The sequence below is a fragment of the Heloderma suspectum genome, chromosome 1 (assembly GCF_057233095.1).
Source record: "Heloderma suspectum isolate Gila_16-S chromosome 1, 16-S_ref, whole genome shotgun sequence".
Classification (NCBI taxonomy): Eukaryota; Metazoa; Chordata; class Lepidosauria; order Squamata; family Helodermatidae; genus Heloderma; species Heloderma suspectum.
In genome coordinates, this window is record NC_139458.1 from 256,043,221 (window position 1) to 256,066,327 (window position 23,107).

The 23,107-nt window shown below is 44.5% G+C and overlaps 1 protein-coding gene across 5 annotated transcripts in view; it reads left to right on the forward strand.

Moving 5' to 3' along the window:
• Positions 1–23,107, forward strand: part of PAK5 (p21 (RAC1) activated kinase 5) — a 168,622-nt gene that overhangs the window by 38,751 nt on the left and 106,764 nt on the right. The window contains exon 1 of one of the 5 annotated variants that reach the window (XM_084824956.1): positions 20,583–20,919. The exons of 3 other annotated variants lie outside the window; for them this stretch is intronic. In XM_084824956.1, coding sequence (XP_084681082.1) covers positions 20,859–20,919 — 61 coding nt within the window. In that variant the 5' untranslated portion in view covers positions 20,583–20,858. Of the gene's footprint in view, positions 1–20,582; positions 20,920–23,107 lie in introns of those variants that run through there. One more of the 5 variants, XM_084824945.1, reaches the window with a different exon arrangement.

Genomic DNA, 23,107 nt, shown 5'->3' on the forward strand with positions numbered 1-23,107 from the left:
GTGTTTTGGTATCTTCACATCCAAGAATTGATCCCTGATTGCCTGGATTCACTCAAGGAGAAATGAAACCGAGAAAGGAAAAGCTGCCAAGGCAGCAGCCAAGGTGGGGAATAGTGGGGAATCAATGTCTGCAAACAGTTGCAAAGAGTCACAAAAATGTAGCGCCAAGAGCTTTTTCGGGGCAGGATCAGACCTTGTGAAATCCCTACATTAGAGGCAAAAACTGAACATGGAGACCATTTGGCTCGGAATCAGGCAGAATCCGTACTCTACATAAGTGGCAGAGTTCCCATAAGCTTTATTGGCCTAGTAAAATTATGGATGAGCATAACAGTAATGTACATGATGAGGGAGACAATGTAAATACATTCCCATAAGGGGGTGGGCTGAAAATATCATTGGGACCACTTGCCCTAAGGTGGGTCCTTCAAACATCTACCACCAACCAAAACCATACATCTGTGGTGGAGGACCTGCTTTGCATGCAGAAGGTCCCAGGTTCAATCCCCAGCATCTCCAGTTAGGTCTGGGAAAAACTCAGGGCCGGCCCTACCATTAGGGGGAGTGAAGCAGTCACCTCATGCAGCAGATGCTGGGAGGTGACAGCAAGATGTTGGAGGAGAGACCTGGGTGCCACGCAGCTGCCCTGCACCCCCTAACACAGCTTGCTGCTTTCAGGTGCAGTGGAAGATGCTGTCCCATCATCAGCATCGAAGACAAATTCATCTACCAGTCCAGTCAGCTTTTGTACATGGTATGGGAGGAGATGCCATCTTGTTCTTTGCCTCAGGCAGCAAAATGCCTTGGGCTGGCCCTGAAAAAAAATCATGCCTGAAACCCTGGAGAGCTGCTGTTAGTCAGTGTTGACAGTACTGGGCTGGAAGGACCAAGGATCTGACTTAGTAGAAGGCACATTCCTATCTTCCTATGCGTACCTTATACCCAACATTATTAAGCACAGTGTCAGGGTGAACCCACGGCTGTCCTCTCACTGCAACATCTTGCATTGCAGGTCAAACACCAGAGAGACAGCTTGTATCATCTGGAATAACTTCATTTCCATTGTTGAGGTATTGCAATGTACATTTGTGTGTGAAACAACCCATCGTGTGAGCATGGTACGCTACATCTCAATGCAGAACACACATTCATTCCTGGACGTATAAATAGTGACTCATAATAAACCAGCGTGCTCCATGTTTACTCATTTTAAATAGTACATAGCTGTGAGAGCCCAAGAACCTCAGGGTATGCAAGCAAAGATTGATGGGATTTTGAAGAGGCAGTATTGCAAGCACAAAACAACACCATGCTGGCGAACAAGGTGTGTGAGAAGATCTGCTCCGCTCATTGTAGGCACAGCAGCAATTTTAGTTTAGCAAAATCCAGGGTTTAAAGTCATAACTGTTACAATATTTTAAAATTATATGCCTTCCGGTATTGAAATTGCCAGGGTCAGTGTCACGTTGAATGGGTGGGAGTGCAGCTGCTACATGATCCCAGTTGGCTGGGTTCACATTCCCAGCCAATAGGGGAAGGAGAACATAGGGAACTGCCTTACACTGAGTCAGACTATTGGTCCATCTAGCCCAGTATTGTCAACACTGGCTGGCAGCGGCTCTCGAAGGTTTCAGGCAGGGTCCTTGCCTCACCCTACCTGGAGAAGCCGGGGATCAAACCTGGGACCATCTGCATGCAAAGCAGGTGCTCTGTCACACTGAGCTACAGCCCCTCCCAGCTCTGGGTGGTGTTGTTGCTTTAAATCAGGAGTGTAGAACCTCCTTCAACCCAAGGGCTGAATTTCCTTTTGGAGAAGCTCCCTGGAGCGCATTCCCATGATTGGTGGGGCCAATGGCAAAAGGGGCAGGGGCAAAAATACTGGCATACTCTAGCTCAGGCTCTTCCTGCCACATGAGAGGCATTTCAGCCTTTCAGAATGGGGAAAAACTGCACAAAAGCCAGGAAGCCACCTAAGGTTCCCCAGTCCTGTTTTAAACGGTGCACACAAGCAAATACGACAAGTGGGAGTGAATAGTAAACAGGGACAGGAAAGGTGAGTGTTTTCCAGGGGCGGGGGATTTCCTTGTGGAAATAGTTTGCTCCTCCTCAAAGGCCTGCTTTCATGCTGAATAGCTTTGCTGAAGAACATTGCGTGTGGCCCTAGTTTTAATTCCAAATTCCTTCCCTTCATTATGGTCTTGTACGATTTACACTGATACCAGCCACCCCCTTCCCAAGTCCTTCCCCTGCCAGATTTCTGGCTCCGTGTCCCCCAGATGGTCACATACATATAATTGTGATTTGCCACTCATATAACCGCAAGCACAGGGTGAACTCGCTAACTGGCAGGAACAATAGGGAATGCTCTCCCTTCATCTTCCTGGTTGTTCAACTGAAAGATATTCTCCATTCTATAGCAGAACTAATCGATGGAGTGGCTGCTGAAAGCGCTTGCTTTGAGGGAACGGGTGCAGTGCTGAATATGGAGGAGCAGAAAAAGGCCTTTTCTTCAGAGTGAGAGAGGGAAAGAACAAAAAAGGAAACCCTAGAATATTCCAGGCGAATCAAACTAGCTGAGAAGGTGCAGTCAAGGAGGAAAATGCTTCATTCTGCCTTTCCTGTTAGACTTGGGTTACATATTGCTCTTTTTGTCCAAGAGGCTGCATTTTCCAGAGCAGTCAATACAGAGGTCAAAAGAACAAGAACGCGTTTTGACTTCGACTCCTTTGTTTTATGCAGTAGTGTCTAGCACCTCCAGCTTACCTTATGTAGACAATAAAGCTTCCCTTTTGGCAATTCATTACCAGGGGCTTTGTTAGGAATACACACCCACGCACACACAGAATACATGAAAATGGGCACCTATAGCAAAACAAATGAATCCCCCTTTACCGTGAGCTTTGTTAGGGAGGGTGTGTGTGTGTATACACACACGTGCACATAGAGTACATGAAAATAGGTACCTAGCAAAACAAATTAATCCCCCTTTACCATTGGCTTTGTTAGGGTGTGTGTGTATACACACGCACATGCACACACAAATATATATGCACACACATAAAGCTGATATAATTCTTGAGAAAGGTAGCAGCCTGACATTCTAGGTAATTTGGGGTAGGAAAAGAAAGGATACACCCCCACACACACACATGCATACTGTGTGTGTGTGTGTGTGTGTGTGTCTATCTATCTATCTATCTATCTATCTATCTATCTATCTATCGAAACAGTACATGAAAATAGTCACCTAGAAAAACAAATGAATCCCCCTTTTGAAACCTGACGCCTAATGTTTTTATTTAATCTCATGTTCGGTCCCTCCCTATTTTGTGGGCAGGCAGAGGGGGGGGGATCAAAGATATTTCTGTGTCTTTAGCCCCAGGAAGTAGCTTTTCAGGAAATTAAACTTGTGTCCCATAGCAAGACTGGTTCCGTGCAGGCAGGCTTGTCTCATAATTGTTCCTCCAAATGCCCCTGTCTGTCTGGAGAACAGCAAGCTCAGGCTCAAATGGAATGCTGGAGCAAGGTTTTTCTGATCAAAGATTGTCAGATACACGCAATTGCATAATATTGTTTATGCTTCAAGGACACAACATACATTTCTACAAAGGAAATAGATTAGATCTTAGTCATGATAATAAGAAATGGAAATGGAAAAAAATATCTCTCTAATCTCAGGTTTACATTTCCCCCTCCTTATATTTAATCCGTAATTTTCTGCATGCCTTCTCAGGAGTAAGTACATCTATATCCGTATTCATTGTATTACAGAAACCAAATGCTGACTTTGAATATTACTGTTTATGGTGATAAGAGTGTCTATACAGTGATATAATTCTTGAGTGGCAGCATGACATCCTAGGTAATTTGGGGTAGGAGAAGAAAGGATAGGGATTACAGTGCTCTCCTTGCTCCTACTAGCACATGATATATGAACTCATTTTGCTCAATATTTTAAAGATTGGTGGCATAAACTGTTGCTGAGCCAAAACTACTCACTGTCTTTGAGGAACATTTTCAGCATTGTTGAAAAACAACTCCTCCTTTTCATGGTTTTTTGGCAGTACTTATGAAAATGTGCATCTGTTCATTTGCACTGCCATCCTCCCCTCCCCATCTTCTCTCTCTTTCAATTGACTTCATTTTGCCTAAGTGATGTCAGAAGAAAAGTCCCGCTGGATCAGGTGAAAGGCATATTTAGTCCAGCATCTTTGTCCACACAGTGGCTAACCAGATGCCCATGGAAAGCCGACAAGCAGGACATGATTGCATTGGCTCCTGTTCCCCAGACCCCAGTAGCTGGTACAGAGGCATTCTGCCTCTGTTCCTTGAGACAGCAGATAGCCATCATGTTTAGTAGGCATAGATAACCTCATCTTCCACTAATTTGTCTAATCCCCCTTTAAAGCAATCTAACCTAGTGGCTATCACCATCCCATCCTGTGGCAGCAAATTCCACTGTGGAATTCTCCACTGTGTCAAGAAAATACTTCCTTTTGTCCTGAATCTCCACCACCACCACCCCTTCAGCTTCTTTGGATGACCCTTGGAGGGAGAGAGAAAAAAATCCACATTCTTCACACCATGCATAATTGTATGCATTTCTATTGTGTCCCTCTTTACTCAGCCTTTTTTCTAAGCCGGGGTGGGCAACACCCAGCCCACATGCCACATATGCCCCTCTCCACTGCTGAATTTGGCAATGGCAGAGAAAAACTACAGTTTTAACACTACAGAATGCTCGAATTTAGCTTGAGAATGAGCTAAATTTGACCATTTTAGTTAATCTTAGCAGTTTGCAGCTGGATTTTGGTAGAAAACCACAATTTTAAAAAAAAATCTGGCTCCCTACGTAGTGTGTGGCACCCTGTGGGGGTAGGTCCAGGGATGAAAACGGCCCCCAGACCCGATGATATCCCCCCCCTCATTCTAAGCTGAAGAGCCCTAAACATTGTACCTTTTCCTCATAGGAGAGTTGGTCCAACCCCCTGATCATTTTGGGTGGCCTCTTCTGCATGTTTTCCAGCTCTGCGATATCCTTTTTGAGGTGCAGTGATCGGAATTATGCGCAGTATTGCAAGTGTGGTCACACAATAGATTTGTAGGATCTCTTTCAATCTCTCTCTTAGATCCCCACACTGGGGCCACACCTACATGGCACCGATTTCACTGTTTGCTCGGTAGGAGCTGCGCAGTATTAGCGCTGCGAATTAAATTAACAACTGGGGCGGTAGGTGGGAGGGTTAAAGCGGGCCTCTCAAGCCCGGAAGAGCAGAGAGCGCAGAGCAAGGGTGCTCTGGGGAGGAGGGTGCACGACTAGCATGTAGGACTTGCTTGTGAGTAGCGCTCATAACAAGCCCCGCATACACATTTCTGAGGTGGGCAGGCAAGCAGGCAGCCGTGCCTCCAGAGATTGAGCCGCTGCTGAGAGCAGAGAGCATGGAGCTGGGGAGGAGGAGAGAGTGAGTAGCACACGGTGTATTAACTGCCCAATCAACAGCCCCCCCTCCCCGCACAAACACAGGCTCAGTGAAGTGCTTCTTAGTACATGTTTGTGGAAATCACCTGCCCTGGCACCCACCCTTTCTCAACTGCGCAGCTGTGAATCCACTGGCATCCAGTGCTTCTCAGCTATGTTCCTTTGTAGCTGCACGTCTCCACTCTCAAGCGCGATACTTAAACTGAGAGGCAACGACATGGAACTGAAGGCAATGCGTTACTTCCCGGTAGACATGTTTGCCCCTCTGCTCTCCCCCCGCCCCAGGCTACTTTCCCTTCCACCAATCAGTGCGGCTTCCACCAGCCCGCTTCTTTGTGCATCTGCAACTGCGGAGCTGAGAAGGAGGAACGGGGAGGGGCATCACTAATGACGCTGCGATGTCAATCCGAGGACGGGACAGATGGCTCAACCGCCCGCAGTGAACCTGAAGCCAATGAAAGCTTCGCAGCAAATGGACTCGGAAAATCCAGATTTCTCCTTGAAAACCACAATTGGGCTGCGAAGCGGCGACTGCGTCATCTGTTGCAAAGATCTTCCCTTTGAAGCAGCACTGGGGCAAATGGCTCAAGTAGATGGGGCCCAGGTCAACTTTTTCACTGAGCTATCCACCATGAAATGGTGAAGAATAAGACTCGTTTTATTAGTCTTATAATTTAAGTTGCTGAAACTCAGCAGCATTTTAGCAGAATGCTTGTTTCTTTGACAACAATGTAAGGAAAATCTTTAGAATTTGACGTTACCCCCCCAAAAAAAAACCCCTCATAGAATGAAATAGACTCCTGAGATTTTAACATCCCAGGGAATTTTAGGAGGGACATCTCTCTCGTTGTTTGGGGAAATTACAGAATGTTTTAATCTCTTTGGCCAACAGCTTAACAGTTGTTTGCTAGAAAACTGCCACTGAAAGTGAGATGTTGGAATTAATACTTCATTGTCCCTAATACTTTTCTTCTCTTCAGAGTCTGCCAACAATGGACCGAAAAATTTAATTAAGCTGAAATGAGGAATTAGACACTCAGCTGTTGATAATGAGCTCAGGCTACTCTAAACCTTGCAAAATATTTCAAAATGGCAAACAAAGTGGAAACGTTTGTGCACGTATAGACTACATTCTTCCAGTTCCATCAGCACAACAAACTTCAGTCTGTTGTAGGCTGTTTTTCCAGCTCTGTCCAGTTTGAGAGCTATATGCATATTTGGCCTGAAGGAGGAAACATAAGGCCTTTCTTTACTTCTTGTGTCCAGACTATTTTTGCATGTTTATCTGATCTCAGCAGGATGTGAAGAGCTGAACTGCCCCCATCCAGTAAACATAATGCAAATGAATCTATCCCCTCCCTGTCTTGGTGTGACTGCACCAAAGAACAGCAGGTACCTATCCATTTGTTCAACAGGTTTTGGGGTTTGTACAGATTCCCCACCGCCCATTCCGGTGGGGAATTCACCCGGGGGGGGAGGAGGCGATCCATTCCTCCCCCCGGAATCCTCTGGAGTGGCTCTGCTCTGCAAGAATTCTGCGGAGCCGCCCAGCTTGAGGGCCGCTTACCTGCTGGACCCGTCTCGTTCGCCACCGCGCTGATCGCCATTTTTAAAAAAAGAAATGGTGATCGGCAGGATGTGCCCATAGACTTATACACAAACTGGAGGTGTGAATCTTGCATAGAGGTCTATGGACACATAGACTAATATGCAAGATTCACGGCTCTAGTTTGCATCTAAGGCTATGGGCACATCCTGCCGATCGCCATTAAAAAAAAATGGCGATCGGCACAGAGGTGAATGGGACGGGTCCAGGAGCAAGCAGCCGGAGCCATTCTGCATGGAATCCTCCTGGAGCAGAGGCAAGTGGGGCCGATCCACCACGGAATCCGGAGGCTGGATTCCAAAGAATCCAACCGCATTTGAATCTGCGGCAGATTTCTCTAACATCCCTAGTTTGGGGTTTTACTTTGTGCATGGAGACATAAAGCATATTGCAGCTGGCCCTGACACTGCACTTGGATCAAAATAGCATTCCCAGTCTCATCTTGGTGACTGTGGAGGATGGGTAGGGATTGTGGCAGGGAAAGCAGTATTCCTGGTCCAGGGACTCCCATTCAGGCCTCAGACAGAGGGAAGGAGGGTTAAACAGAAGTCGGTTTTCTTCCCCTTGCTTAGCTGAGCTGGGTGCCAAGGAAACCCTACCAGACCTGGCTGCTTCAAGCCCTTGAATACTTCCTCTTAGCCAACACCCAGTTCCTGCTTCCTCCACAGCTTATGCCAAGTTTCCATTTCTTCTCTGGTTTCCTCATGCTGCCATCTTTTGCAAAACAAGGGACTGTGTTTCCCAGCAAGGGAGCCAGGATCCCTTCTCCTAGCTTTGGCTTCAGGACTACCCATGCACAGTTCAACTTAGGGAGAACATTATAAACATGATATGATCCCCTGAAAATAGTGCTTGCATCCTCCAATCTTACCCCTTTGCATTGTATTTATACCACCAGTGGCATGGGAACTTCTTCCCCAAAGCAAGATTTCACATCATCAAGATGTGAAAGATACAAGAGCAACATGATAGGAGCCATTTCATGGGTCTTTGCCAAGCAATGATTGCCATCCCTCCCTCCCTCCCAGGTGACAATGGGTAAGAGGGACCCAGCGAGATTGGCCATGCCCATACGGATCCAGTATTCAGACACTGAAGTGAAATAGAATGCTGCCGTGGAGAAACAGCTCTAAGGTGGCCATATGTCCTACTTTACAGAGGACGATCCTCTATTCGAAGGCTGCCAGTCCTATAGTTGAAGGGCTGTCCAGTCCAAGTCCAGTTTAAAGTGGGGTGGGGGTGGGAAACCCATCAGAAAAGGGAGCAGGGAGGGGCCTAGAAGTTCCCCATCAGCAGTGAGCACCTGGACAGCCGACTGAGCAGGCACACAAGTCACCTGGTCGCAATCTTCCCCACAATGATGACATGTATTGTACTGTATTTATCTTTAAATGATAGTCATCCTTTCTAAATTTACAGCTCTACATATCAATTAGCATATGCAGGTTTTGTGCAAATCTGCGTTCCCTGTTATCCTCTTGTGGTGGCAATGCCTCTTTTTTGGCAAGGTAGAAGCGGCCAGCCTAAGCAGCTCCCACGACACTAGTGGTAAATGTAAATGAGGCCTAAGTGAATCAATGGATTTATGTTTCATTAGCACTGTATCGAGTTTTAGCGGATGTTGAAATCTCTGCATTGAGGACTGAAGGTTATGTCATAGACCCCTCTACTGGCACTGACAAGATATGACTATGAACTATATATGTGGCATGCCAACCAAGTGACAGCCACAAAGGGCCGGCTAGCCATAGATTTGCTTAACCTTTGTCCACAAGCATGAAAGACTGGCAGCTTTTGTTATGGATACAGAAGTGAGCAGGTCTTTTAACAGACCTTCTGTGAACAGTAATGAAAGGCTTACTCATTGCGTTGGCTTTTGCACCATTTTGTATCTTTTACAGTTTTCTTTTTAAATTAGATGATGGTGATGATGATGGGTTGTATCCAAAGATAGTCATTCTTAGAGACTTCAGTAATAAACCAACTGATTTCAGTTGGTTTACTCCAAGTAACTCTAGTTCCAATCCAAAGTGTGCTTATTCCTTTAGATTACCATGTTGATATTTACAGTACAAACTCACATGCACAGGTACTATTATTTTCTGTTTCAGAAAGGAAAATGAAATCTAAGGAGTGGGATCTGCAACAAAATGTTGCAGTGTGGAGTGCTCTGTTCAGGTTTCCAGCCACTCTGTTTCATTTCCCCCCGCCCTGGTGTTCATCTTTTTTCTCTCAACAGTCACAGCATTCCATTCCTACTGAGCACACTCAGTCCTCACTGGGCTTTGTGTGTGTGTGTGTGTGTGTGTGTGTGTTCCCCCACTCATATAGGTTTTTCCTAAATATTTTTGATAGTGAGTCAAAATTAATTTGCTGATACCTCCTTATTGTGCATGGGTGGTGCTGTTTTGGCTGCATAAGGATCAGCACTCTCTGCAGAAGAATGGTATTAGCATGTACGACTGGGGCCTGTAACAAACTGTTCCAGTGTGCCTGTGTGTGTGTGTGTGTGTGTGTGTGTGTCCCCATTACCTGTGGCTGTGGCTGAGGGGGCTGGAAAAACAAAAGTTAGCAGGAAAGACAGGTGTCCCTGCTCTGATTTGGATCTTACTTCATGTGCAAAATGTTTTTGTTTGTTTAGTTTTTTAACATTTTAAACTGCAGGCAGCCTGCGTGCAACTTATTGGAGCATGAGGTTTTCGCATGCAATTGAATGCATGGCTTGGCCTGGGAGGAGATCTGAGGGGCAATTGGACTCAATGGCCTTGTAGGCCCCTTCCAACCCTACTATTCTATGAATTGACATAGCCGCAGCTCTAGCCTGCAATATTAGCAGTGGGGTATATCGCAGGCCTGCTGTTAGCTACTTTCTCAGCACATGCCTGCAATAGGGGAATAACAATGAACAACTCTACAGGGTTGTTCTATTGTACACGGCTGTCTCAGCCCAACCTGCAATGTAGGGATAAAACCAATGGGTAATAATGTTTCAGAAGGCTTGGTGCAGGGGCCAGGGAATTATGATGATACAAAACCAGTCTGAGGTTGTTTTTAAATAATGAGGTGTGTTGGAAAGAAAGATTTTTCAACTGTAGGGAAAACTGTTAAAGAAGGGTTGATTTCCTAACTGAGAAGTGGAACTGAAAGGATTTTGAAATTGGGAACAAGCCGAACTTGAAGCTACCAGCCCCCGCCCCAACCCAACCCTGAAGCTTGTACTTCCCACTTGCTTGCTACCGAACAAGTTAGCAACTGAGAAACAGAAGAAGAGAGATGCAGTTTTATGTCCCCCCCAAAGGACAGTGATTGGAATTGTTATTGTTCAGTCATTCAGTCGTGTCCGACTCTTCATGAACCCATGGACCATAGCATGCCAGGCCTTCCTGTCCTGCGCTCTCTCCCGGAGCGTACTCAAGTTCATACTCATTGCATCCGTGATGCTATCTAGCCATCTCATCCTCTGCCGTCCCCTTCTCCTTTGGCCTTCAGTCTTTCCCAGCATCAGGGTCTTTTCCAGAGAGTTTTCTCTTTGCATTAGGTGGCCAAAATATTTGAGCTTCAGCTTCAGGATCTGTCCTTCCAATGAGCACTCAGGGTTGATTTCCTTTAGGATTGATTGATTTGACCTCCTTGCAGTCCAGGGGACTCATAAGAGTCTTCTCCAGCACCACAGTTTGAAAGCATCAATTCTTTGGACAATAGCAAGGCAGTGATCATCCATGAAGGGGATGAATGTGTTTATTCAACAATTAGAGTTTTGCACCAGCCAAAACTCTAATTGTGCTGTCCAATGTGCTGAAATGTGCTGTCCAATGTACTGAACTCTATATCCCAAAATAGGTTCAGCACTTTGTTCAGCACAAACACCAGAACAGGCATATACTCTACACCATAAGTGGGTCCAGTTACCAAGTGGAAGAGAAAGTGACCAAGAGAAAGTGATCTGAGGGTGGAGGGAGTAGAAGTGTTCCCATTGTCATGACCCCAGTTAAGTCTAGACTTCTGACAATCTCTAAACCACTCTTCTCCAGCCTGGTGCCCCCCAGATGGTTTGGAGTACATCATTCCCGACCATTGGCCATCCTGGATGAGGATAAAGGGTGTTGGTCCAAAACATCTGGAAGCCCCCACCTTAGGGAAGGCTGATCCAGGCTGCTGACAACTGCTAATCTCTGCAGGGATGGTTGCAGGCCTGTTGAGATGGTCCACCTTGGAGCCCAGTGGATCCAGATGGATTCCTGAAGGAACCAGGAGATTGTCCAACCAGTATGGCTGGTGATTGTGCTGATGCCCTGGTTAATTTGTGGAATATGGATATGACCTGGACAATCACTCCTAAGCACCCTCTTCTCCCTGACATTGCTCATAAGGCTCCCGGATTTACGAGATTGCTGGGAGCAATGAAGCTATTGGGAAGTCAGCTAGAGCAGTGGTGGAAATAAATTTGTAGTGAGTCTGACTGAACCTCAGTGTTCTGTCTTGTCCCCCACGCTGTTCAACATCTGCATGAAACAGCTGGGTGTGGTCAGCTGGGGATTTGGCTGCAAAGTCAGCTCTATGCAGATTCAGCTCTACCTCTCATTTTCATCTGATCCTAGGGAGGCAGTAGAGGGTGAAGCACTGTCTGACAACTGTGAGGGACCAGATGGGCCAAAACAAGCTGATACTTTATCCTGACAAGATAGAAGTGCTATCGAAAGGTGGATGACCTGATTTGGGGTTAGGTGTGCAACCTGTCTTGCACTCTCACTAAGAGATCAGATTCATAGTTTAGGGGTGCTCCTTGATCCAGCACCCTTGCTAGATGTGCAGGCCATTTATGCGTAGTTCCCTCCAGCTTAGATTAGGGCAACATTCTGGAAATGGGGCTGCCCTTGAAAAGGATCTGGAACTGCAATTGGTGCAAAATGCAGCAGCTAGGTTGCTGATGGCAGCTAGGAATTTTGACCATGTTGCAACTACTTTAATGGAATTACACTGGATGACCATTTGTTTCCAGGCTAAATTCAGTGTGCTGGTGTTAACCTTTAAATCCATAAATGGCTTGGGAGGTAGGTGCCTTAAGGATTGCCTTCTTCCATATGTTCCTCCCCACATACTCTGCTCATCACCTGAGGTGCTACTTTAGGTTCCCCAATCTCATGAAGCTTGGTGGGGAGCCACAAGAATTAGCGCCTTTTCTCAGGTTGTGCCCATTTTGTGGACTGCTCTGCCAACAGAAATTCATCAGGCCCTGACACTACTGTTTTAGGTAGTACGTAAAAATTATCTACCCCTTGGGAAAGCCTGCCATGTTGGTTTTAGGATGACTCCAGTGTTGATGCTGGATTGAATTCTCAAAGTATAAATTGAAAGGATACTTTTGGTTGTGAACCAATAACTTGCATTCAAGAGCACACTTCCTTCTCCCGATCTTGAAACTTTCCCTCCCCACATAGGACTACTGTTTGTTTATTTTATTATATTTTAAAAGCATATATGCTGCCTATTTCCAGGCAGGGATGTGCAAACCCACCACTGTCTGGGTTCTCCAGGCGCCCACCCAGCCCCTGCCTCTGCTTTCCAGTCCCCAGGCTGTGCTTGAGCCCCTCCCATGCTCAGCGAGCAGCCCGCACTCACCCTGGCAGCCTCGCTGAGCATTGTGTTTGTCATTTTTTGAAAAAATAAAATGGCAACACAAAAATGTGCATATTTGTTTATGCGTGAAAATGCTCATTGTTGTGAATGTGCATATTATATATATATATTTGCATATGCAAGATGTGCATTTTCCAAATGCACATATTTGCATATGAGAAAATCCGCATTTTTGTGCATACACAAACATGCACAATTTTGCAATTGCCTTTTTTTTTTTTTTAATGGTGACCACAGAGCTCAATGAGGTGGCCAAGGTGAGTTCAGGCTGCTCACAAAGCATGGGCAGAGGGCGAGCAGGGGCTCAGCGAGCAGGGCTCAAGTGTGCGAGCAGGGGTGGTTCTGCCAGATTACCGGATGGAATCGGGCACCCGAACCATCCCTATTTCCAGGAAAGAGGGTTCAAGGCAGTAGGCAAAAAATGAACTATATTTAAAATAATAAGTTCCAACCCCTTACTCATACAACATTCTTAAAAACCCGAATTAATAAACAACAATAGCAACTTGTAAGAACACCAGTTAAGGGTAACTCCCCCCATCCCCCAAGGCTTATTAAAGCATTCAACCAAATACGTTCTTAAAGAGTCAAGTTTTCAATAGCTCTTGCTCCAAACTGGGCAGCTTTTGAAGTTGTTGTTGTTGTTCAGTCGTTCAGTCGTGTCCGACTCTTCGTGACCCCATGGACCATAGCACGCCAGGCCTTCCTGTCCTGCGCTGTCTCCCGGAGCGGGCTCAAGTTCATATTCATTGCATCCGTGATGCTATCTAGCCATCTCATCCTCTGCCGTCCCCTTCTCCTTTTGCCTTCAGTCTTTCCCAGCATCAGGGTCTTTTCCAGGGAGTTTTCTCTTCGCATTAGGTGGCCAAAATATTGGAGCTTCAGCTTCATTATCTGTCCTTCCAATGAGCACTCAGGGTTGATTTCCTTTAGGATGGACTGATTTGACCTCCTTGCAGTCCAGGGGACTCGTAAGAGTCTTCTCCAGCACCACAGTTCGAAAGCATCAATTCTTCGGCGCTCAGCCTTCCTTATAGTCCAGCTCTCACAGCCATACATTACTACTGGGAAAACCATAGCTTTGATTAGACGGACCTTTGTCGGCAAGGTGATGTCTCTGCTTCTTACTATGCTGTCTAGGTTGGCCATAGCTTTCCTCCCAAGGAGCAAGCGTCTTTTAATTTCATGGCTACAGTCACCGTCTGCGGTGATCTTGGAGCCCAAGAAAGTAAAATCTGTCACTGCTTCCATTTCTTCCCCTTCTATATGCCAGGAAGTGATAGGGCCAGATGCCATGATCTTAGTTTTTTTAATGTTGAGTTTCAAACCAGCTTTTGCACTCTCCTCTTTCACCCTCAACAAGAGGCTCTTGAGATCCTCTTCGCTTTCTGCCATTAGGGTGGTATCATCTGCATATCGGAGGTTGTTGATAATTCTCCCGGCAATCTTAATTCCGACCTCTGATTCATCCAACCTGGCATTTCTCATGATGTACTCTGCATATAAGTTAAATAAGCAGGGTGACAATATGCAGCCTTGTCGTACTCCTTTCCCAATTTTTAACCACTCGGTTGTTCCATGTCTGGTTCTTACTGTTGCTTCTTGACCCTCGTACAGGTTTCTCAGGAGACAGGTAAGGTGGTCTGGTACTCCCATCACTTTAAGAATTTGCCACAGTTTGTTGTGATCCACACAATCAAAGGCTTTAGTGTAGTCAATGAAGCAGAAATAGATGTTTTTCTGGAATTCTCTTGCTTTCTCCATGATCCAGCAAATGTTGGCAATTTCATCTCTAGTTCCTCTGCCTCTTCGAAACCCCGCTTGTACTTCCAGTAGTTCTCGGTTCGCATACTGCTGAAGCCTAGCTTGTAGGATTTTGAGCTTCACCTTGCTGGCATGTGAAATGAGCACAGTTGTGCGGTAGTTTGAACACTCTTTGGCGTTGCCCTTCTTTGGAATTGGAATGTAAACTGACCTTTTCCAGTCTTGCGGCCATTGTTGAGTGTGCCAGATTTGTTGGCATATTGAATGCAGCACTTTAACAGCATCATCTTTTAAGATTTTAAATAGCTCAGCTGGAAGACTGTCATCTCCGCTAGCTTTGTTGTTACTAATGCTTCCTAAGGCCCACTTGACTTCACTCTCTAGGATATCCGGCTCAAGTTCAGTGCCTGCACTATCATGGCTATCAGGGACATTCAGATCTTTCCTGTATAGTTCTTCTGTGTATTCTTTCCACCTCTTCTTAATCTCATCTGCATCTGTTAGGTCCCTGCCTAAATGTTCCCTTGAGATCTCTGATGTTCTTGAAGAGATCTCTAGTCTTTCCCATTCTGTTGTTTTCCTCCATTTCTTTGCATTGTTCATTTAAGAAGGCCTTCTTGTCTTCCCTTGCTATTCTCTGGAACTCTGCATTCAGTTGGATATATCTTCCCCTTTCTCTCTTGCTTTTCGCTTCCCTTCTTTCCTCAGCTACTTGTAAAGCCTCATCAGACAGCCACTTGGCTTTCTTGCATTTCTTTTTCTTTGGGATGGATTTCGTTGCTGCCTCCTGAACAATGTTACGGACCTCCGTCCATAGTTCCTCAGGCACTCTGTCTATCAGGTCTAATCTCTGAAATCTATTCCTCACCTCCATTGTATATTCATAAGGGATATGATTTAGGTCATACCTGAATGCTTTACTGGTTTTCCCTACGTTCTTCAATTTAAGCCGAAATTTTGCAACAAGAAGCTCATGATCTGAGCCACAGTCAGCTCCATGTCTTGTTTTGACTGACTGTATAGAGCTTCTCCATCTTTGGCTGCAAAGGACATAATCAATCTGATTTCGATATTGACCATCTGGTGATGTCCATGTGTAGAGTCGTCTCTTGTGCTGTTGGAAAAGCGTGTTTGCTATGATCAGCATGTTCTCTTGGCAAAACTCTATTAGCTTTTGTCCTGCTTCATTTTGTACACCAAGGCCATGCCTGCCTGTTATCCCAGTGATTTCTTGACTTCCTACTTTAGCATTCCAATCCCCTATGATGAAGAGGACATCTTTTTTTGGTGTTAGTTCTAGAAGGTGTTGTAGGTCTTCATAGAACCGATCATGCTCAGCTTCTTCGGCATCAGTGGTTGGGGCATAGACTTGAATTACTGTGATGTTGAATGGTTTGCCTTGGATTCGTACTGAGATCATTCTATCATTTTTAAGATTGTACCCCAGTACTGCTTTTCCCACCCTTTTGTTGACTATGAGTGCTACTTCATTTCTTCTAAGGGATTCTTTCCCACAGTAGTAGATATGATGGTCACCTGAATTAAATTCGCCCATGCCTGTCCATTTTAGTTTGCTGATTCCCAAGATGTCGATGTTCAATCTTGCCATCTCATGTTTGACCACCTCCAGCTTACCTTGATTTATTGATCTGACATTCCATGTTCCTAAACAATATTGTTCTTTACAGCATCGGATTTTCTTTTCACCACCAGACACATCCACAGCTGAGTGTCCTTTCGGCTTTGGCCCAGCCGCTTCACTCTTTCTGGCACTACTTGGAAATACCCTCTGCTCTTCCCCAGTAGTATATTGGACACCTTCCAACCTGAGGGGCTCATCTTCCGGCGTCATCTCTTTTAGCCTTGTGATACGTTCCATGGGGTTTTCTTGGCAAGAATACTGGAGTGGGTTGCCATTTCCTTCTCCAGTGGACCACATTTTGTCAGAACTCTCTGCCATGACCTGTCCGTCTTGGGTGGCCCTGCACGGCATAGCTTATGGCTTCACTGAGTTACGCAAGCCCCTTCGCCACAACAAGGCAGTGATCCATGAAGGGGAGTGCTTGGAAAGCCTCTGATAAAACATGCCACAGAATTAGAAGGTGGACACATTAGTCTCTCAACCACATTCCCTCCCTTCCCCACTCCCCTCCCTCATCCGCATTTACAGAAACAAATGCAGAAGGCCCTGTTTTTGGAGACAGAATGTCTGCATTTCTAAAGCCTGAAGCATGCCGCAAAGCCTTGTGTGGATCCAGCTTCATTTCAGGGCACTTCAGTGGCGAGCTCACTTCACCTCAGGAAGAAATTATCCAAAGTGGCCTGATTCTGCTCAGGCTTCAGCTGCATACAATGCACATCCCTAATCGAAACAACTCCCTTTGATGTGAGCAACATGGCTTAGATGATCATTATTTTGAGCCAACCATAGAGAAAGGAGAGGGGGGAAAGGAAACTTTAGTGATAAAATAGCAGGTGAGACCTGCATTGCAAAGGAAAACTGATTATATGACCAATTTGTACAGCCTTATGTACTCATCTAGGGCATTTCAATAGGGGGTTTTCCATCTGGCAGTGGCTAATGGGGGAGAGGGTTCACATTTATAATTTTTCAATACCATCTTGGATCTGGTGCTGGGATAAAGGTGCTAAATTATTCTTTCCTCTGGATTTAAAACAAAACCCTTTAATTGTATATATGTGTGCGTGTATATATGTGTGTATGTGCGTGCGTGGACACACACCCACACAGCTCCTTCTCTCACATTTCCACAAGAAAATTAATAAAATAAATGTGATGATGTTAAACAACAATGATGCACAGAACGGTTTGCAATAATAACCAGTTCTGGCAGTATGATGAATGTCAGGTGAAAAGGTTCCTAATAGTGTAATCTTATGCATGTTTACTCAGAAGTAATTTCTGAGGCTCCCTCCCTAGTAATGTTTTGTATTATTATTTCAGTCTAAATCTCCTCTGTGCTGGAGCCAAGATTCAATTGCATTATTCAAACGTCCTGATATGTGCATATTGATTGACCAACATGCTAGTGATTTACTGATGCCACTGCCCTTTTAACAGAAAGGGTTAGTACAACTCTAGAACACCAAACTATAAATTACAGACTCTGTCTTAGAACAAGACCAGAGGCTGCTGTTCTTTAGTATCTTTCAGGGCCATCTTCTTCAGGTAAGCATTCAACATGAGAATCATCTTGGCGATATTTGAAAGGGAATTGCTACATGCTCTCAACAGTAACATCCTTCAGCACAGGACTGCATTAAAAGCTAAAGTGCATGTAGCCCAAGCAATGATGGTGAGAGTATATTTTTAATGCCATTTTCCAAATGGGAGGAGTGCAAAAGAGTAAAACATGTGAAATCTCACTTGGGAACCGACAGAACAACCATCTGCAATGTAAGCATTGTATCAGCATCCAGTTAATATGTTTGTTTTAAGAAAGAATGGCACATTGATGCAAGGATGGATTAATCATAGTCAGTATTCAAAATCATTGTCACAACTTTGAGCCATTTGACATCAAGGTAATTTTTACAAGCACACAACACGTGAAACAAATAATAATTGATCTGTGCAGTTCTCTGTCAAAATGAAGACTAACGGTGCAATCCTATGCATGTATGCTCAGAAGTAAATCCCATTGTGTAATCCCAGGTAAGAGTTTATAGGATTGCAGACTTATACCCACTTACCTGGGAGTAAGCCCCATTGAAATGCAATGATTAGACATGTGTAGGATTGCTCTGTTAGGGAAAGTTATCTCATGCAGTGCAATCCTATGCATGCTTACAAAGAAGCATGTCCAACTGATTTCAATGTAAGTGTGGATAGGATTGCTGCCTTAACAAGGGTTATACTGAATATTCTCCCATTTCCGCTTTCAGGTTAACACAAAGTAGTGCTCGTATTAGGGAATATGACACATTGGGGAAAAACGTGAATTGTGAGAATTTCCTTTTTTTTAAATCAGTCTGAAGCCATTGTTTCTCTTCTCTGCCACCACTTTGTCACTTTTTTTTTTACTGTGACTTCTCAGTTAATTATACTGGAGATCCCAGCCAATTGGGGATTGTGTAGTGAACAGGATGACATCACAATGCTACGTAGCCAATTGGATTTGGAAAGGGGACAATGGCATGGAGCTCAAATGAAACCAATTTAGAACACATGAACCCTGCTTCAACACAATTACCAACAAATCTCCAATGGGGGGAGGGTTTTTATGCTGCTGAAAATGTTCATGAAAAACACCCCCCCCTTGGCATAATCGTACTCATAATTAATAATATATTTACTGTGCACATACTGCCATGATTTAATTTAATGTACAGGGTGCCCCATAAAAATGCATGAACATGTTGATAATTTACAGTCACAACCATAGGTTTATAGATATGCTCAAGGAATTTGAGAAGTCTGATGAGAACTGACCTGTTCCCCACTTCCCAGAGTAACGTGTGGGTCAGAACATAATTATCCTTTGGATTTCGCACTTCTGCAACTTTTATGATGCAGTTCTCAGCTCAAAAGAGAATCAAAATGTATCTAAAAATGAATATTTTACAATACAGTTTTAGAGAGCAATCCTATGCTATCTCTGCAAAGCCTTTGCTACTGGAGGATCTGAACTTTCCTATGCCCTGCTGGAAACAGCCAGCAGGACAGAAGACTGTAGGAGGGCTTCCTGTATTTTTTTTCCTCCATCAGTGGATGGACCTGGACCTGGTGTAAATGTTTTCCCTTGGTCAGAGTGTGGTTGGGGACTGAGAGGGCTGTGGATCCATGGCTCCTCCATCCCCAGCCACTAGTACACCCCCAACATGCCCTCCCCCATGAGGCCAGATTTATGAGTTTGTGAAGAAGCTACTGTGGAAACCTCTGCAGACTTACATCACTGTTGTGTTCCAAAAAGATGGGGATTTTTCATAAAATTCTGAACCTGCTTATATACAAATAAGTTGCCAGTTCAGTTTCACCATTCCTAAATACAATAAACTTTAAGCAAAAAATTACACGACCAAACTAGTTTCATCAACTAGCAGTGAAAATGTATCAGGCAAGCCTGTCTCCTTAGAAGTACATCCCATTGTTTTCAATGGGTTTACTCCCAGGTCAGTGTGTATAGGATTGCAGGCGTAGTGTATAGCTTGGGAACAGAGTACGTAAAGGCATGCCTCCTTCCACATGTACCTGCTCGGACACTTGGGTCACCTTCAGAGGCCCTCCACTGGGTGCCACCACCAAAGGAGGCTAGGCGGATGGCTACAAGAGAGAGGGCCTTCTCAGTGGTAGCACCCCACTTGTGGAATAAACTCCCGAAAGAGGTTCTCCTGCACCTACATTATTATCTTTTCGGTGCCAGGCAAAGAAGTTTCCTTTCTCCCAGGCATTTAAGAGACCTAGTTCTAGGTTATTATGGCTGTTTTATCAAGTGGTATGCTGTTTATTGTTTTGCATTATATTGTATTTTATTCTTTTAAATATTTGTGTTGTATTTTATATTTTTCACTGTGTTTTAAAGTGGCATTTTAGTTTTTTGACTGGCTGTAATTTGCCCAGAGAACACTAGTTACTGGGTAGACTAGAACTGTACTAAATAAATAAAAAAATAACTAAAATAATGCTGTGCTTTGATATCATCGTATTTCAGCTTTGGTGAAGGACACTGTCAGCAGGAGTTGTGTAAATTTGTATCACTGTTCTGTGCTTATCTCATCCTGAGCAGCAAATAACCAAAGGCTAAACGTGGGAAGGAAAAGAGGGCTATAGCATTCATTCTATATATTACCACTCCTGGGCTGGGGCCTCTGAAGTAAGATTTTTGAAGAGAATACTCTGAATCAAGACCTAGCTGCATTCTAGATCAGGGCTGGGCAGACTTCAGGCTTGTGGGACTTATTTTGTTTTGGTTCTTACTAGATAGAACCCAAAGGTCTACCCATCAGAGACAAATGGGAAATAGTGGCTGAGCGGGTGGAGACAGATGCAAAATGATGAGTCAGGGGGTGGAGCCATTTACCTACCCCCACCCCCCTGTGAGCCTTCATATATTGGTACAAATTTGTTTCTGAGTTCCTACAGATCAGGGTGTGTGTTTTTTAACACCAAACTAAAACTAGTGAGTTGAACTGCCCAAAGACCTGGTCAAAGGCAATCTGTCTCATATTTTACAGGCGAGGAACATTAAGGCCGAAAGTGGAGTGAAGTGATTAGTACAAGGACAGACATGGCAGAGATTTATTTTTTTTAACTTGCAGTTTTACGTGCAATGTCTTAACTATTGAGAGTCAGAAACCCTTGGAAATGTGCTGCATATCACTCAGAGATCTACCAGTAGATCCCTGTTTTAGATGTTCAGAAATGGCTGCCACCCAGAACGTTGTGGGTTTAGAACCTGCTGCTATTCAGGAGGTAAGTGAAACAAAAACCCAATTTGCCACTCCGAAGGAGCCATTCTTACACACACTATCTGAAATCTATATTGTTTTCTCTTTGATGTCTTGCTTGTACGTTAAATTCTTGCAACAGAATCCAAGTGTCTGGTGTTTTACGTTAAAGCGAGGGAGAGATGGTCTTGTTTGTAGCTTGAATAAGGATATATCAGGCTTCCCTCCTACAGATCAGGCAAACCTACTCAAATGATGTAGTGAAGATTGTGTCAGCTTTCCTTGCCCTGTTTTAAGCTGTATGTAGTCTAAGTTAATTCCCCAAAGCCCACAGGTACCCTTCCCCCTTGCATGAGTATTGTTTGATCTAATATATTGGCATGAGTTAAAGGATTCCTGTGAGGCTAATATTATGAGATCTCTCACCATGACAGTTTTACTCACACAAATAACATGGGACAGGACAAAGCTGCAACTGTTAATTTTCTAAAAATAAAGCAAAAGAGGTACCAGTGTGGGAAAACATGCAAACAGTGTTTAGCAAAACATCCAAGTTTGCAAGATACCACATTTATATGGAAGCTGATGTGACATTTTAATATTTGTATTACATTTTTATCCTTTACTCCATACCTGTGTGTGTGCGCGCGGGGGGGCATTTCTACACCAGCCTAAAATCCTGCATTTAAAACGGGGCTTTCTGCTTCCGTTTTAATTATGCAAGATCACAACGACTCCCTTTTTCACGTGCTTCCTTTCCCCACTCCCCTTTCCCCCTCCTTCTCCCCATATCTGAGTCTTCCATTATCTTTCATTGATCTCACTCCTCTTCTTGCTGCTTTTACTCTTTTCATGGCGGAAACTGAAGCGGACCACAATGGGGCAATTTGATAGGTCATTATCTGCGATCTATTTAAAAACGGAACAAAGGACATTTAGTGCAGGAGATGCCTTGAATGATCACAGCGTCATGTAAAGAGCCCGCAAACTTCTGTGAAGGAGCAATCTCAATCGCAGGATAAAAGCTCCGTGTGAAGGAGCCCAGAGAGAGAGAAAGCGGGATGGATGAATCAGCCTATTTCTGGTCAATGGGCTAGATCCAGACTTTGCTTAGAGCAGCCCTATTGAAATCAATGAGACTTCAGTTAGTCACAAGACCTATTGAAATCAATGAGACCAGTTAGTCCTGTTGATTTCAGTGGGTCTACTCTAAGCATGACTATGTTGGGATCCAACCCCATGTCAGCTTTGATATTCAATCTTAAGTCTGCTTGGTCTCACTTCTACATTTGTCTTTGATTTAAAAACCCAGCAGTATGAAAGTTCACATTTTTGTATGCAGCTTTCCCTGCTATGCACATTCTTTTACACAATTTTTGAGCTGAGAATTGCAACACAAAATTCAGAGAGGCATGCATTCTAAAGCATAACTATGTTCTGATCCACATATTCATCTGGGAAGTGTAAATTAGGTTGTTTCACTTAAAGGTGCGAACCAAATGCAGTTCTCCCTCGTCCCTACTGTTAGGCACACCAACAGTCAGTTCATGCTGTTCCAGAAGACAAATCCAATTGCATTGTTCAAGTGGCACGCTGTGGTTGACGAAAGGGTTGGATTCAAGTTAGGCTGCAGTCCTATACACACTTAGGGCAGTATCCAAGTGACCCAAATGCTAACATAGATTACTTTGCCCTAGCACAATGCCAGTAGCATTAGCCGGTGTAACAAGATTCCCCAGAAAACCCATCACGCCATCTAACGCTATTGGTGGTGTTCAAGAGTTTCCTTACGCCAGCGCAACGTAATTTACATTAGTGCTCATGTCACATTAGATATTGCCCATACCTGGGGTAAGTCCCACCCAACTCTGTGGGGCTTAAGTCTGAGAAGACATGCATAAGATTGAATTGTTACACATTTAAGCTCCTTTGAAGTAAATATGAAAAGTTAGCCATGACCAACTTAAGTACCCTTGATTTCAATGGGACTAAGCATGACTAGCTTGATCCAGCCCACCAGCTCCACCACTGTGTCATCTGAAGGGATGCAAAAGGACAACCACTAGCCAGGCCATGTTTGCTTCAAACCTTCCTGCATGGTGGTGGTAGCCACATTGAGAAGTAGGCTTCTGTAGCATCCGATGAGTGTAGACAAACTGTAAAGCATCCATCATAGATCTATGGAGAAAGAACGCGTTTCAAGATGCTGGGAA